At 50.1% G+C, this 17,611-nt stretch overlaps 1 protein-coding gene across 1 annotated transcript; it reads right to left on the reverse strand.

Moving 5' to 3' along the window:
• Positions 1-9,971: 9,971 nt before the first annotated feature.
• LOC116990058 (zinc finger protein 483-like) lies at positions 9,972-10,754 on the reverse strand. The gene is made up of 3 exons (XM_033047585.1): positions 10,568-10,754; positions 10,245-10,479; positions 9,972-9,996 (listed from the first exon to the last, which is right to left on the reverse strand). Exons 1-3 carry the CDS (start codon positions 10,743-10,745, stop codon positions 9,972-9,974), a joined length of 438 nt encoding a protein of 145 aa, XP_032903476.1. The 5' UTR covers positions 10,746-10,754.
• Positions 10,755-17,611: the final 6,857 nt, after the last annotated feature.

Genomic DNA, 17,611 nt, shown 5'->3' on the forward strand with positions numbered 1-17,611 from the left:
TATTGTAAATAGCTGGGGTCCCAGAACTGAGTACTCCTACTCTTTGCTTCCTGCCTGCCAGCCAGTAATCTATCCACATCAATACTAAACCCCCAATACCGTGTGCTTTAAGTTTGTATACTAATCACTTTTGTGGGATCTTGTTGAAAGCCTTCTGAAAGTCCAGATATAACACATCCACTGGTTCTCCCTTATCAACTCTACTAGTTACATCCTCGAAAAATTCTATAAGATTTGTCAGACATGATTTACCTTTCATAAATCCATGCTTACTTTGTCCAATGAATTCACCACTTTCCAAATGTGCTGCTATCCCATCTTTAATAACTGACTCCAGAATTTTCCCCACCACCGATGTTAGACTAACTGGTCTGAAATTCCCCGTTTTCTCTCTCCCTAACTTTTTAAAAAGTGGGGTTACATTAGCTACCCTCCAGTCCTCAGGAACTACTCCAGAATCTAAAGAGTTTTGAAAAATTATCACTAACGGATCCACTATTTCTGCGGCTATTTCCCTGAGTACTCTGGGATGCGGCCTATCTGGCCCTGGGGATTTAATGGCCTTTAATCCATTCAATTTACCTAACACCACTTCCCGGCAACTGGATTTCACTCAGTTGGTCAATCTCATTTAAACCCCCGGTCCCTTGCTATTTCCGGCAGATTATTTATGTCTTCCTTAGTGAAGACAGAACCAAAGTAGTGAAGACAGAACCAAAGTCCATCACGGGTACTGACCTTCCCACTATCGAAAAGATCTGTAAACGATGCTGTCTCCAAAGGGCACCACTGTCAGGTTCAGAACCATTAACCCTACGCTGCACCAACCTCAACTAGGAACTTCTATTGAATGATTTTGGTAGCATTAAGAACATTGGGTGTCTTTTTGCATGGATTGTGGTTATTAATTTATTAATTGTGTTAGATTATAGATTATTTATGTGCTTTGTGTTGTCAGATGTGCTCTGCTTTCATAAGTAAGAATTTAATTGTTCCAGTCTCAGTGTAAGTGACAATTAAAGACGCTTGATTCCTTGACTATTATTTTGAAATTCTTCATTGCTGCAACCAAACAGGCCCGTGAACCCAATACCTCACAGATAATATACAATAGTAAAAATACAAGAAGTTAATGACCATCATACCAGTGTCAGGGGTTATGGGGAGAAGGCGGGATAATGCGGTTAGGAGGGAGAGATAGATCAGCCACGATTGAATGATGAAGTAGCATTGATGGGCCGAATAGCCTAATTCTACTCCGGTCACATGAAGTTATGAAACAGGCACTTGGACCATTGATGTGGAAAGGATGTCGTCAAGCTGCTAAGGATTCAGACAAGATTCACCAGGTTGTTGCCGGATCAAGAGGGCTTATGTCAAGATGGAGCCTGCCTGCGGCGACTTTTGCGGAGCTCCGGAAAATAAAAGGCTTAACTACAACTTCCAACAACTTACCTGGATCAGAAAAACCGGCAGAAATCGGTGCCGTTTCGGACAAGCTGCTTGAGCACCTCAAGGCTCTGGCAATTTCGCGAACTCCCGCAGCTGCGGGAACCCCGGACTTTAAACTTTCCCACGCTGGCTGTGGAACTCCCGACCCGACTCAGGAACCCAGGTACTGTACCTGGAGACCCCAGGATGACCCCCAGAGCCGACGGGCTGGACCTCCCAGCAACAACGGAGCTGGAGCTGCCGACTTTGAGGCAACCCCCGTTCGTTACGGAGCTAGATATGCCGTCTGTGAGGGAATCTCCGTTGCAGCGCAGGTTCGCAGCAGGTACAGTAAACACAGTACCTGGAAACAAGGGGAAGCCTCCATTGTGTCCGGAAACGTGGCCGACAGGCAGGACTTCCGTGTCATAATGAAGCGCAGGGGACTTCGGCCTCCTCTCCCTACTATCCTACTGGCTAATGTACAGTCCCTTGAAAATAAAGTGGAGGAATTAAGGGCAAGACTGCTTTATCAAAGGGAGCTGAGGGAATGCTCCGTGTTCTGTTTCACAGAGACATGGCTCACCCCCAGCTCCCCAGACTCAGCGGTCCAGCCTGAAGGGTTCTCCATCCACCGTATGGACCGTACACTGGCATCTGGGAAAGGGAGAGGAGGGGCGTCTGCCTCATGGTCAACTCTGCGTGGTGTTTCCGACGTGGCAGTCCTGTCCACTCCTGCCTCTGCGCACCTCGAACATCTGGCGGTGGACTCCAGGACTGTTTGGAGGCTGTAGACTGGGCAATGTTTAAGGACTCGGCAACGGACTTGAATGAATACGCCACAGTCGTTACAGACTTCATAAAGAAATGTGTGGAGGACTGCATCCCTACAAAAACCTTCCGAGTGTTTCCCAATCAGAAACCTTGGATGAACTTCGAGATCCGCACTCTTCTAAAGTCCAGACACAGGGCATTCATGTCCGATGATACAGTGGCCTACATGAAGACCAGATACGACCTTGGTAAGGCCATGAAAAAGGCCAAAAGGGACTTCTGCTCCAAACTGGAGGATGAGACAGATGTTCGGCAGCTGTGGCGGGGCCTGAATGCAATCACATCCTACACGGCGAAACCAGGAGGCAGCTCGAATGTCGGTGAAACATCACTCCCTGACCGTGCTCAATGCGTTTTACGCACGCTTTGACAGGGAGAATACCAATGTGCCTTCCCGATCCCCCATTCGCTGTGATGGCATTTCAGTCTCAGTCACAGAGGCCGACGTCCAGGAAATCCTTCAGAGGGGTGAACCCCCGAAAAGCACCTGGTCCTGATGGTATACCCGGTCGTGTTCTAACACCTGTGCGGACCAACTGGCGGGAGTTTTTACGGACAATTTTCAACCTCTCACTTCTGAGGTCTGAGGTCCCCACCTGCTTTAAAAGGGCAATCAATTATACCAGTGCCAAGAAGAGTATGGTGACGTGCCTCAATGACTATCGACCAGTGGCACTAACGCCGGTGGTGATGAAGTGCTTTGAGAGGCTGATCATGGAGCAAATCAACTCCTACCTCGACAAAAACCTGGACCCACTGCAGTTCGCTTACCGCCACAACAGATCAACGGTGGATGCGATCTCGCTGGCCCTCCACTCCGCACTGGACCACTTGGACAACAAAAACTCATATGTCAAGGCGGTTATTCATTGATTACAGCTCGGCATTTAACACAATCATCCCCTCCAAGCTGGTTACCAAACTCGCAGAACTGGGTCTCTGCGCATCCCTCTGCAACTGGATCCTCGACTTCCTCATCCACAGACCACAGTCTGTTCCTATTGGTGGAAATGTGTCAGCCTCGATAACAATCAGCACGGGAGCACCTCAAGGCTGCGTGCTCCAGCCCCCTGCTGTACTCATTCTATACCCATAACTGCCGTAGTCAAACCACAATCGAAGCTCCATCATCAAGTTCGCTGACGACATCACTGTTGTGGGGCGTATCACTGATGGGGATGAGTCAGAATATAGAAGGGAAATCGAGCAACTGTCCATATGGTGCCAGCGCAATAACCTGGCCCTCAACACCAGCAAAACCAAGGACCTGATTGTGGACTTTGGAAGGAGTAGGAGGGGGACCCCACAGCCCCATTTATATCAACGGGTCGGGTCGATGGGGTTGAAAGGGTCAAGAACTTTAAATTCTGGGCGTGCACATCTCTGAAAGATCTTTCCTGGTCCGAGAACACTAACGCAATTATACAAAAAAGCTCATCAGCGCCTCTACTTCCTGAGAAGATTACGGAGAGTCGGTTTGTCAAGGACGACGCTCTCTAACTTCTACAGGTGCACAGTAGAGAGCATACTGACCGGTTGCATCGTGGCTTGGTTCGGCAATTTGAGCGTCTTGGGTGGCGGCGCGACTCGTTGCAAGCGGCTCCTACAGCCTGTCTGTCTTTTTTTATTTTTTGTCTAGTTAAATGTAGTGTTTGGTGTTTTTAATACTGGTTTTAAATGTGTATATGGGGGGGCGGGGGGGGCGGGGGGAGGGGGAAACCGTTTAAAAATCTCTTCCCTGTCCGGGAGACCCGACCTTTTCCCTGTCGGGTCTCCGTTGTCGTTGGGGCCTAGGACCGTGGAGCGGCCTCCAACCTGAACGACCCGGGGGCTCGGGAGACTGCGCTGCGGACGACTCACCATCGTGGGGCTGGCCGGCCTCGGTACGTGGGGAGCGGTGGTGACTCGCTGTTGCGACTCGACTCCTGGGGCTCGGAGGCTCCAGCAACGCAGCCGCAGGTCCGGTGGACTGTCGGGACATCGGGAGCTCACGGGTCCGGGGAGAGAGAGAGACCGCGTCCCGGAGCTCCCGCAACGCGACTTCTCCAGCCCGTGTCGCGGGGTTTGGAACGACCTGGAGCGGGGAAGTACATCACCCGGCACGGCTTCGTGGCCGTGGGACATTACAGCGCCCGCCGGGGGCTCCAACTTCGAGACTTCTAGACCGGAGCGGGGCCGTAAATCGCCCGGCACGGCCTAAAATGGCCGTGGACTTATCATCGCCCGCCTGGGGCTTGGGACATCGGGAGAGACATGGAGAGCAGGGGAGAGAAAATACTTTTGGCCTTCCATCACAGTGGGTTCACTGTGATGGATGTTTGTGTGAACTTAATTGTGTGTATGTCTGTAGGACATTGTTTTTGTTTGTATGGCTGTGGAAACAAAATTCGTTTGAGTCTCACTGGGGCTCAAATGACAAATAAATAAATTTGTATTGTAAAATACTACAAACAGTAGTAAACACTACCCAGTGCATCATCGGCTCTGACCTTCCTTCCATCGAGGGGATTTATCGCAGTCGCTGCCTCAAAAATGCTGGCAGTATCATCAAAGACCCACACCATCCTGACCACACACTCATCTCCCTGCTACCTTCAGGTAGAAGGTACAGGAGCCTGAAGACTGCAACAACCAGGTTCAGGAATAGCTACTTCCCCTCAGCCATCAGGCTATTAAACCTGGCTCGGACAAAACTCTGATTATTAACAACCACTTTCTGTTATTTGCACTTTACCAGTTTATTTATTCATGTGTGTATATATTTATATCATGGTATATGGACACATTTATCTGTTTTGTAGTAAATGCCTACTATTTTTCTGTGTGCTTAAGCAAAGCAAGAATTTCATTGTGCTATACAGGGACACATGACAATAAACTCACTTGAACTTGAACTCACTTGAACTTGAACTTGAACTTGAGGTTCATTTCTTAAAACAGACAACTCGCAATAAGTTAGATCAACCAACACAAGCTTTACTGATCAATTAACCGGCGAGAGTGCCAGGGGATACAAAGTCAAGTAGGCGACACATACTTAACCCTCCTGGGCCATCACTCTAATGAACACAGACATACAGCATCTTTTTATAGTATTTTGGAAACGTAGTGACATGTTTATACAGAGTTGGAGCAATGACGTCTAACACATCAATCAACAGAGTATACCCATTCAAGAGCATTCTTGTCACTAACACATACTTCTCATGCTATGGTTATATCGATAACAAACTTTAGTTACAAACCCCCAAACAACAGGAACTTAGTCAAAGGTCTATCATCTGCAGTACCTTCTTAAACAATGTAAGGACCTTTATCAATTACCCACAGAAGCTCCTGTTTACAGAGACCCAACTCCAAAGGAAACACATCCTCTCTCAAGGCTTCTGTTGACAGAAGCCAGCACCTTCTCAGGAAACACAATCTCTCCCACCATTGTCAATATCTTTTGTTTGGGCACAACAGGAAGCAGCTTGAATGCAGTTTAAATGCTGGCCTCCAATTTCCTGATTACCCAGCTCATCTACAGCACATAATTACAAAGCTTCAGAACCCAAACCCAAAGAAGTCAAATTAATCTTTACTTAATAAAATACCTTACGTTATAATTTGTATTATATAACTAGGATATTGTCAGAACCAGGTGCCACAATTTAAGAATAAGGGGTAGGACATTTAGGACTGAGATGAGGAGAAGCTTTTTCACCCAGAGAGTTGTGAATCTATGGAATTCCCTGCCACAGAGGGCAGTGGAGGCCAATTCACTGGATGTTTTCAACAGAGTTAGTTCCGACACATTTACGTTCACATGCACCAATTGAAGTATAGTGATATTTCAGTTCCCATACAGCCATACTAAGTAAAAAGCAACAAGATACACAGCCACATAAATAAAAATGTAACAGAAACACCCACCACAGCGGAATCCACATTCCTCACTGTGATGGAAGGTAATGAAGTTCAATCACCTTCCTCGTTTGTTCACCCGTGGTCGGGGCTGTTGAACCCTCCGCAGTCGCCGCTGCCGACGGTCCGATGTCCGAAGCCGTCGCGTTGGGATGATGGAATTCCGGCGTCGGGAAGGATTGGAACACTCCGCAGCATGGAGGTCCCGAGTCGGCCTCTTCTTACCGGAGACCGCGGGCTTCACGGTGTTAAAGTCCACAGGCCCCGAGGTTGGAGCTCCTACAATACAATACAATTTATCGTCATTTGAGCCTCAATGAGGCTCAAACGACATTCTGTTTCTACAGCCATACAAACAAAGACATTTCCTATACATACACACAATTTAATTCACACAAACATCCATCACAGTGACCCACTGTGATGAAGGCAAGTATTTTTCTCTCCCTGTTTCTCCATGTCTCTCCCGATGTCCAAGCCCAGGCGGGCGATGATAAGTCCCCACGGCCATTTAGGGGCGGGCCGGGCGATTTACGGGCCCCGCTCCCGGTCTAAAAGTCTCGAAGTTGGAGCCCCCGGCGGGCGCTGGAATGTCCCACGGCCATGAAACCGTGCCGGGCGATGTACGACCCCGCTCCAGTTCGTTCCAACCCCGCGACAAGGGCTGGAGAAGTAGCGTTGCGGAGCTCCGGGAATCGGTCTCTCTCTCCCCCGGACCCGCGAGCTCCGATGTCCCTGTCCACCGGACCTGCGGCTGCGTTGCTGGAGCCTCCGAGCCCCAGGAGTCGAATCGCAGCAGCGAGTCAACCACCGCTCCCCTCGCTCCGATGCCGGCCAGCCCCACGATGGTGGGTAGTCCGCAGCTCGCAGCTCCGCAGTCTCCCGAGCCCCCGGGGTCGTTCAGGTTGGAGGCCGCTCCACGTGCTAGGCCCCAACCGACAACGAGACCCGACAGGGGAAAAGGTCGGGTCTCCCGGACAGGGAAGGGATTTAAACGGTTTCCCCCCCCCCCCGCCCCGCCCCCCACATATACACATTAAAAACTAGTATTAAAAACACCAACACTACATTTAACTAGACAAAAGATTAAAAAAAAAGACAGACATGCTGTAGGGCCGCTGCAACGGGGTGAGTCCGCGCCGCCCTCACGGGGCGAATCCTCGGCAAGGATAAAAAATCGCATCTCCGTCGAGGTAAGTGGACTGAAAAAAAGTTTCCCCAATTCCCCCGCCCCCCCCCCCCCCCCCCGCCCCCGCCCCAATGTAAAACAAACCTAGAAACACTAAAACATACTTTTAAAACAAACTTAAAATACGGGAAGCGGTGATCCGGATTAATCCTGACCCTTTCAACCAGCGAGAAAAAGACAGAGGAATGACGGAGAGATGGCAACACGAGGGAGGGGGGAGATGCCCGTTTAATTGGGAGAATTCAATGTTCATGTCATTGGGCTGTAAGCTTTGAGGTGCTGTCCCCTCCAGTTTGCGTGTCACCTCGCTCTGGCAATGGAGGAGGCCCAGGACAGAAAGATCAGTGTGGGAGGGGGGAAGAGGGAGTTAAAATGGTTTGGCAACCGGGAGATTCCAGCAGGCCTTGGCGGACCGAGCGCAAGTGTAGGGTGCAATGCGCGCCTAGTCCAGATACAAGGAACAGCAGATGCTGGTTTACAAAAGAGACACAATCTCCTTGAGTAACTTGCACCTCTGGAGAGCATGGACAGGCAACATTCTAGGTCGGGACCCTTCTTCAGACTGCTTGGTGTGGAGGGTGGAGAAAGTTTGGAATGGAGAGGTGGGAGTGGTCGCCTTATATTCCCTTCCCTCTACAAATACCGCCTGAACCACTGAGTTCCTCCACCGCTTTAGAAACTTACAAATTCTTAAGGGTTTGACAGGCTAGATGCAGGAAGATTGTTCCCAATGTTGGGGAAGTCTAGAACAAGGGGTCACAGTTTAAGGATAAGCGGGAAATCTTTTAGGACCGTGATGAGGAAAACATTTTTCACACAGAGAGTGGTGAATCTCAGGAATTCCTCTGCCACATAAGGTAGTTGAGGCCAGTTCGTTGGCTATATTAAGAGGGGAGTTAGATGTGCACTTGTGGCTAAGGGGATCAGGGGGTATGGAGAGAAGGCAGGTCCAGGATACCGAGTTGGATGATCAGCCATGATCATATTGAATGGCGGTGCAGGCTCGAAGGGCCGAATGGCCTCTACTCCTGCACCTATTTTCTGTGTTTCTATGAATGGACAGACGACGTTTTGAGTCAGGATCCTTCTTCAGACTGATTGGAGAGGGTGGGGGGAGGAAGCTGGAAAAGAGAGATGGGGCTGGATAAAGCCTGGCAAAAGATAGGTGGATACAAAATGATAGAGTAACTCAGGCGGACAGGCAGCATCTCTAGAGAGAAGTAATGGGTGATGTTTCAGGTTGAGACCCTTCTTCAGAAGTGATAAGTGGTTATAGGTGAGGGAGACACACGAAACTGCAGACGCTGGAATCTTGCAGAGAACGCAATTTAGTTAGATGCACAGAATATCTTGCCCAGAGTGGGGGAATCGAGGACCAGAGGACATGGGTTCAAGGTTGAAGGGGAAAAGATTTAATGGGAATCTGAGGGGTGACTTTTCAACAGAGAGTGGTGGGTGTCCGGCAGAACCTGCCGGAGGAGGTAGTTGAGGCTGGGACTACCAACGTTTAAGAAACAGTTATAGTCAGGTACATAGATAGGCCAAGTTTGGAGAAATATGGACCAAATGCAGGCAGGTGGGACTAGTGTAGCCGGGACATGTTGGTTGGTGTGGGCATGTTCCGCCGAAGGTCCTGTTTCCACACTGTATCACTCTATGTCTATAACACAAAGTGCTGGAGTAACTCAGCTGGTCAGGCAGCATTTGTGGAGAACATGGATGGGTGACAGTTTCACAGAGTGCTGGAGTAAACTCAGTGGGTCAGGCAGCATCTGTGGAGAACATGGATAGGTGACATTTCGGGTCGGACCCTTCTTCAGACAGACACTGTTAACCGATGAGGGGGTGATCGGCAGATGAATGAAGTAAGTGGACAGAGGCGAGGGAAAATAAGGAGATAAAAGGATGTGAGATAAGGAGAGAGGAATGTATATGTGCAGCTTTAAGGGACATTTGTCAGGTAGCATTTGGAGTATTGCATACAGTTCTGGTCATTGCAGGACTGATGTGGAGGCTTTGGGGAAGGTGCAGAGATGGTTAACCAGAATGATTTAAAAAACAAGGAACTGCAGATGCTGGTTTACAAAAAAGTACACAAAATGCTGCACTAAATCAGCGGGACAGGCAGCATCTCTGGAGAGAAGGACTGGGTGACATTTCGGGTCGAGACCGGGGAGGGTCTCGACTAGAAACGTTATCCATTCCTTCCAGCATTTTGTCTCTACCTAAACAGCGCCTATCTATCCATGTTGCGGTGTGCCAGCAGGCTGGAGGAGCGGGCAAAGGCCTTGCCACAGAGCGGGCAGGTGAAGGGGCGCTGGCCGGTGTGGACTCACCGGTGCTCCAGCAGGTGGTCAAGGCGGGTGATGCCTTACCACAGGACGGCTAGGGGAGGTACGCTCACCGCTGTGGGTATGCCGGTGCTGCACAGGCTGGACATGCGGGTGAAAACCCTTGCCACACTCAGCGCACACAAGGGTCTGTCTCCGGTGTGTATCCACTGGTCCTCCCGCAGCCCCCATGCTCTCTTGTCACAGTGGGAGAGCTGCTCGCCGGCGTGGGCCCGCCGGTGCTGCCGCAACCCCCGCAAGCTGTCAAACGCCTCACCACCTTACGGGCACTCGTAGGGCTGGCCACTGTGTGCACATTCTGGTGAGACAGGGCGTGCGAGTCCATGACACAAGCGCTCTTCACACCTGGGCTGGGGACGGGCCGGTCGCCGGCTTGCACCCGCTGGTGGGACAGCAGCCTGGTGGAGCAGGTGAAACCTTGCCACACTGGGCGCAGGTGTAGGGGCGCTCGTCGGTGTGGGGTGCGCTGGTGCTTCAGCAGACTGGAGGGGCGGGTGAAGCCCTTGCCACACTGGGCGCTGGTATAGGGGCGCTCGCCGGTGTGGATGCGCTGGTGCTGCTGCAGTTGCTGGAAGTGTTGAAACCCTTGCCGCACTGGACGCAGGTGTAGGGCGCTCGCCGGTGTGGTGCGCTGGTGCTTCAGCAGGCAGTCGGATCGGTGAAGCACTTGCCGCACTGGGGCGCAGGTGTAGGGGCGCTCGCCGGTGTGGCGCGCTGGTGGCACCAGCAGGTTGCTGAGAATGGGTGAAGCCCTTACCACACTGGGCAACAGTTGTATGGGTGCTCGCCGTTGTGGGTGGCGTATGGCGCTCCAGCAGCCGCTGGAATGGGTGTAAGCTCTTGCCGCAACGGGCAACAGGTGTAGGGGCGCTCACCGGTGTTGGGTGCGCTGGTGCAACTTCAGGTCCTTGGACGACTTGAAGCCCTTTCCGCAGTCCGGAGCAGGTGGAAGGGCCGCTCACTGCTGTGCACCCGCTGGTGGTTCCACAGCCCCGACAACTGTGTAAAGCTCTTGCCACATGTGGAGCTGCCATAGAGCTTCTCGCCCGCCAGCGTAAGGGGCCATGGCACTGTCAAATCCTCGCCCACAGAGGGCCGCTGGAAACCATGACCAGACCAGAGTGTATGTTAGGTACAATGTCTTTGACACGGAGCGGGGTCCGCCAACGAGCGAGGTTTTCCTTAATGTGACCCATCCCCTGACCGGGACTCCCCCACCGCGGCTCTCCCCAGTCACTCCTTTCTCGCCCAAACACCCCATGCACTTGCATTCCCCAAACTCTACCCATAACCCTCGTCATACGGTCACCCATATAGACCGTCTCCATCCCTTCCAACTCCACTATCTGCCCCCATTCACCCCGCCAACCCCTCACACCCTCCCTGTCTTCCCACATCCCTCTCTCCCCCACCTCCCCATCTTTCCGGATTCCACCTTCTTTCTCCCCTTGGGAGATTAAACCTGGAATAGAGGGGATGAAAGCAGGGAGTGTAATGAATCTGGAAGAGGGTGGGCGATAGAGGGGAGTGGGGACATAGCGAAGTGGGGGTAGATGGGGGAAGTTGAAGACACTAAGTGCACTAAACGTTATTGACGTTATTCCCTTCATCTTGTATATGTACACTGTGGATGGCTCGATTGTAATCATGTATTGTCTTTCCGCTGAATGATCAGCACGAAACAAAAGCTTTTCACTGTATCTCGGTTCTTGTGACAATGACTTAAAGTGAAAAACATATCTCATGTCCAGAAGTTGTTCGAGCAGTATTAGACCATTCGTCCCGTCATGTCTCGTCCGCCATTCAATCATGGCTGATCTTTCCCTCTCAATCCCATTCTCCTGTATTCTCCCCACAACCCCTAACATCCTTACGAATCAATAATCTATTAATGTCGGTAGCAAATTCGTGGCCCTGCCTGACATTATGGACGCAGCTCGTTCGCGAGCCCACGACCTCACACTGAATGGTTTCTGCACCCAAGAAGGCTAGACTCCCCCCCCCCCCCCCCACACACACACACACACACACACCCTCTCAAGAAATTTGGGTCAGGGATCCATCCCAGACTCTGTTGCGGAATGACACATTTGCATGCGATCTGTTTAAGATCAAACCGCTCGGTACATTATCAGGAGTGGTCATCGATTCGCCTACTCTGGGTAAAAGACTGTGAATCTATCCGATCTATTCCCCTCGTGATTTTGTACACGTCCATACGGTCACCCCTCGTCCTCCTGCGCTCCAAGTAATAGAGTCCCAGCCTGTACCAACGTCTCCCTACAACTCAGGCCCCTCGAGTCCCGGCAACATCCTCGTAAATCTTCACTGCACTCGTTCGGGGTGAATAGAATTGGTTTTGGGTTGGTACTTTCTCCAGGTTGATTATGTTGGGGTGGGGCGGGGGGGGGGGGGGGGGGGGGGGAGGGGCGCATTGAGGAAAGCTGGAAACAAGGTGAGGCTAGAAATGTGTGAACGTTGCAGGCTCACAGTCCGGATCGGACATTGTTAGATTCTGAGTGAAACAGCACTTGAAACTAATTGGGGAAAATATACATTAGTTTAAAAATGAAATACGTGCGTGAGGGTGTGAAATGACACGTTGAGAACACAAACGAAACATAGGCAGTAACATATTTTAATATATTTGCAGAGGAATGTGAAGCACGCATTTACTAAATTATCACAATGACGGACCTATGTGATCGGTCGATAGACTACAAAATAATGCATTATTGTCCAACACAGCAGTAGCAACTCAGCGGATCAGGCAGCTTCTCTGGGGAAAACGAACAGGTGACGTTTCGAGTCGAGATCATTCATTTTCGCCCAGAGAGTTGTGAGTCTGTTGTATTCTCTGCCTCAGAGGCCGGTTCTCTAGGTTACTTCAAGAGAGAGCTACATGGGGCTCTTATAGATAGCGGAGTCAGGGGATACGGAGTGAAGGCCGGAACGGGATATTGATTGGCCATGATCACTGAAGGGCGGTGCTGGCTCGAAGGGCCGAATGACCTACTCCTGCTCCTATTGCATATTGTCTATTGAATTAAAGGATATTCTTTTAGGAAGGAGACAAGGATAAATTTCCTTAGTCAGAGTGTAGTGAGTATGGAATTCTTTGCCACAGAAGCCTGTGGATGCCACAAGTTAATGGATAGTTTTAAGGCAGCGATATATAGATTAATGATTGGTACGGGTGTCAGGGGTTATGGGGAGAAGGCAGGAGAATTGGGTGAGGAGGGAGAGATAGATCAGCCATGATTGAATGGAGGGATAGACTCGATGGGCCGAAAGAGGGGAACTGTTGTGAGGTGGCGTCAAGCATCCACACCCACCGTGATTGCCTCGATACTGACGGCGGGAGACGCGGGAGGCAGCGGTGGGGGACCACGGGCAATAATAGTCTAAAGGAAATGTGATGCGCATCTTGTGAAGAAACACCCCTTTCCCTGGATCGGTCGCCGTTTTGTGATGTCCCTCAACACCAGCCAACAACCCTCTTAGCGTCCCAGTGACGTCACCTGCGGACAGGAAAGACAATTGATAAATATAAGGTCGACAAAAATGCCGGACAAACTCAGCGGGAGACGCAGCATCTATGGAGCGAAGGAAATGGTGACGTTTCAGGTCGAGACACATCTTCAGACTGATGTGGGGTGGGAGGGTGGGAGGGTAGAAGAAAGGAAGAGGCGGAGACTGTGGGCTGTGGGAGAGCTGAGACCGGTAGGGAATTTGGGTCCTTGGATGGAGTCAAGAGGGGCGGTAAAGCGACAAGTGTCGTTGATTCTAAGTCGTCAACCGCAAGGGAAGATGAAGCTATTCCGACTTTGTCAGAAACGGTTTCAAACGTCCCAAGAGAGGGCGTCTGGCAGCAACCTTTAGCTGTTTTACCTGTCCACATGCTCACAAACCTGCGCCAGGACGTATCATCGACTAACTGCGTGCACACAGTTGCATGTACATAAACCAGAGGGACATATATTGCACCGGAGTGTGATCATAGAGCTATACAGTACGGGCACAGGTCGTCTGACTAATGAGAGGTTCATTGCCAAGAGTGTTTTACTTTCAAATCTCCCGGGGCGGAACAATTAAATTCAGTACTTGTAGCAGCACAATAGAGATGTAAACGCCATGCTGATCAGAATGCTCAATCCATCCTGTTCCCATCTGTCTGCGTTTGGCCCAAATCATCACTCTAAACCTCTTCACTCCTCCTACTTTACTTCTAATTGTGTTAAATGTTTCTAAATACCGTGGATGTGTCACTCATAATTGTGCTACGCCCACGCGATAAGAGAGCTCGTCTTCTCTCTCTCTCGTCTCCTCCGTCCGCTCCGCAGTCCTCCTCGCTCTACTCCGTCTTCTCTCCTCTCATCGTGCTCAGATCTCTCGTCAATCTCTCTCTCTCATCTCGTCTATCTCCAGGGGAGCTATCTCAGCTCAGCGATCCCTCTCTCTCCGCGATGCTGCCATCTCATCTCCTCATACTCGCTCTCTCTTCGCTCCTCTCTCCATTCCCGCTCTCTCGATCTTCTCAAGTATATCTCGGTCTCTCTCTCCTCTTCTTCTCTCTCATCCTCTGCAGCTCTCATCTCTCTCTCACTCTCTCTCTCTCTCGTCTCTCCCTCTCTCGCTCTCTCTCTCCCTCTCTCTTCTCTCCTCGTTAGACTGGATATGAATGTTGAGATGAAGTCACCTTTATGTGAGGCCCTAATCATAATTCACCAAGTACCAATTCTGTTATAGAACCAATTGTTGCTATAAGTGACCCGCTTTTTATATCGTTTCAAGGATTCCTCCTTTAATCACTATGATTGAAGACAGGGGTTCAGAGATAATCGAACACACTCACGAGCTGTCCACGATAAAATATAAAGGTATTTGTTATATTTATAACATAATGAGATAAGCTAAATGGCTGCGACAGTACCAATGTTGTAATTACACGGACATCCTGAGGAAGTTGTTAAGGTGGGTAGAATAGCAACAGTTAAAGACATTCGGACAAGTACATGGGAACAATGGTTCAGTGTGGTAGGGGCAAAACGTTGGCAAATGGGGGTTGCTTAGAATAGGTATTTGTTCGGCATGGGGAGGTTGGGCCGAATGGCCTGTATCCGTGTTATTGGACTCCACAGTCTGCCTATGTTAGGCAATAGACAGTAGACAATAGGTGGAGGAGTAGGACATGCGGCCCTTCGAGCCCGCACCGCCATTCAATGTGATCATGGCTGATCATCCACAATCAGTACCCCGTTCCTGCCTTCTCCCCAGACCCCCTGACTCCGCTATATTTAAGAGCTCAATCAGCTCTCTCATGAAAGTATCCAGAGAACCGCCTCCACCGCCCTCTGAAAACGTGTTTCCCTCATCTCCGTTCTGAATGCCTTACCCCTTATTCTTAAACGGTGTGTGGCCCCTGGTTCTGGATTCCCCCAATATCGGGAACATATTTACTGCCTCTAGCGTTATTGGGCTATCACCTACTCTTCATGGGGTAATTTGTGAGCAAGCCAGAAATTATGTCCGATGCATTTCCCTGGAATGAAGAAAAATTGACACAAACCCTGAATGTAGTTAATCTGTGGAACTCATTGCCACAGACGGCTGCGGAGGCCCGTCAGTGGATATTTTTTAATGCAGAGATAGACAATTCTTGATTGGAACGGGGTGTCAAGTTATGGGAGAAGGCAGGAAAATGGGACTTGGTATGCAGAATCACCATGATTGAATGGGCGGAGTAGAGTCGATGGGCCGAATGGCCTAATTCCACTCCTAAATCTCGTGAAATTGTGAACATGTGATACTTGTTTAAACAACGTGCCTTTCAATGGGTCGGCCCGCCTACCTCTGTAGCACACAGTAAATCGATCGATCATCCAGGTTCAGTCCCTGTTGAGAGTGGACAAATCGTTACAAACAAATATGGAGAGGGCTAGACTATGGTGCAAGCCAACTGATTTACGCTAGAGGGCGTCTTCGGTTTAGTCAACCTTCGGACACAAGGAATGGAAGGACTCGCGGATCTCGGGGGAAGATGGACGTGGGGCACACGGTCACACGTGGCGTCAGATGGCCGAGTACCTATGTATCTCGTTATCTCGTCGTGCCATGGACCCAGATCACCTCCTCCATCAGGCTATCAACATAGAGCAGAGGCCACACCGACTGAAGTCCCGTCACCCCTTTGCTCCACAAGGAAAACAACCCTAGGAACTATCCAGCCAACTGAGACAAAACCACACTGGATAACCACCAAGTGGTCACATGAGTGGAAGGCAACATCATCTCCATTACACAGCTACATCTCTTCACCAGATAAAAGCTGAGCTCCCCAGTGGAGCATGGGTGAAGCTCAACAGACTTGGTACTGGAGTTGGGTTTCAATGCCAGCATGTGGAGATGGGGACTCCGCCATAGCCCAGCCTGTCAATGCGGAGCAGAACAACAGACAGCCAACCATGTCATCTCTGGGTGCCCGCTCTACCACCCACCAAATGGAGATCAGGGCCTTGCAGGACAATACACAGAGACAACAACATGGCTGCTCAACACCAGCTTGAGATTTAACTATTCATTTGGATTATGTTTAAGTCGCAAGAAGAAGAAGATGGCCGAGTGGGCGGCCAGCCTGCCTGGGTGAATTAGGGGGGGGAATTGGAATCATTGATGTCAAAAGGAATCTACCAAATAATTATCCTCACCATATAGGTGGGGGTCCCCATCGGGCGCAGTGGAACGTCTCCCCTGGAAACAGAAATAGCTTTGAATTGACATTGATAGTCACAAATTATCCCAGCCTGTCCAACCTCGCCAACGACTTGCACACCTGCGTCAATGCCATCCCAAATTTGCAGAAAGCAACTGCAGATGCCATTTTACAGCGGAGATGGACACAGAATGCTGTAGTAACTCGCGGGACAGGCAGCATCTCTGGAGAGAAGTAATGGGTGACGTTACGGGTCGAGACCCTTCTTCAGACTGAGAGTCAGGGGAGAGGGAGACAAGGGAAGTGTAAGGTTGAAAACAAAAATTCTAAGGGGATAACGCACCACGGTCAAAAATGTCCTTCTGCAGTTGTACAGGGCCCCAGGTGGAACCACACCTGGAGTATTGTGTGCAGTTTTGGTCCCCTAATTTGAGGAAGGACATTCTTGCTATTGAAGGAGCCCAGCGTGTGTTCACCGGGTTAATTCCCGGGATGGCGGGACTGTCATATGCTGAGAGAATGGAGTGGGCCTTGGGCTTGTGTATTCTGGAGTTTAGAAGGATGACAGGATATCTTATCGAAACATGTAAGATTATAAGGGTTTGGACACGCTAGAGGCATTGTTTCCGATGTTGGGGGGAGTCCTGAACCAGGGGCCCACACAGTTTAAGAATAAGCGGTAAGCCATTTATAACGGAGACGATGAAACACTTTGTCATGCACAGAGAGTTGTGAGTCTGCGGAACTCTCTGCATCAGAGGGTGGTGCAGGCCGGTTCTCTGAATACTTCCAAGAGAGATTAGATTGTGCTTTTAAAGATAGCGGAGTCAGGAGATATGGGGACAGGCAGGAAACGGGAGTACTGATTGGGGATGATCAGCCGTGATCACATTGAATGACGGGGCTGGCTCGAAGGGCCGAATGGCCTACTGCTGCACCTATGCTTATTGTCTATTGAAAAGTGTAGAATAGACCATTGTCAGCCAAGCGAGTTAACAACGAGGCAAACAATGTAAATTTAATCAGGGGGTCAGTCAGACTGGTCGGAGAACTAGTATGGAAGGGTTCCTAAAAGATAGCCAAGTCAAATGCTACACACTCCTTGATACAATTTAAAATACTATATAGATTACATTATCGAAGGTAAAATTAAATAGGATGTTCCAAACATTTCCCCTCTCTGCGATA

The sequence above is a fragment of the Amblyraja radiata genome, chromosome 30 (assembly GCF_010909765.2).
Source record: "Amblyraja radiata isolate CabotCenter1 chromosome 30, sAmbRad1.1.pri, whole genome shotgun sequence".
NCBI classification, from domain to species: domain Eukaryota; kingdom Metazoa; phylum Chordata; class Chondrichthyes; order Rajiformes; family Rajidae; genus Amblyraja; species Amblyraja radiata.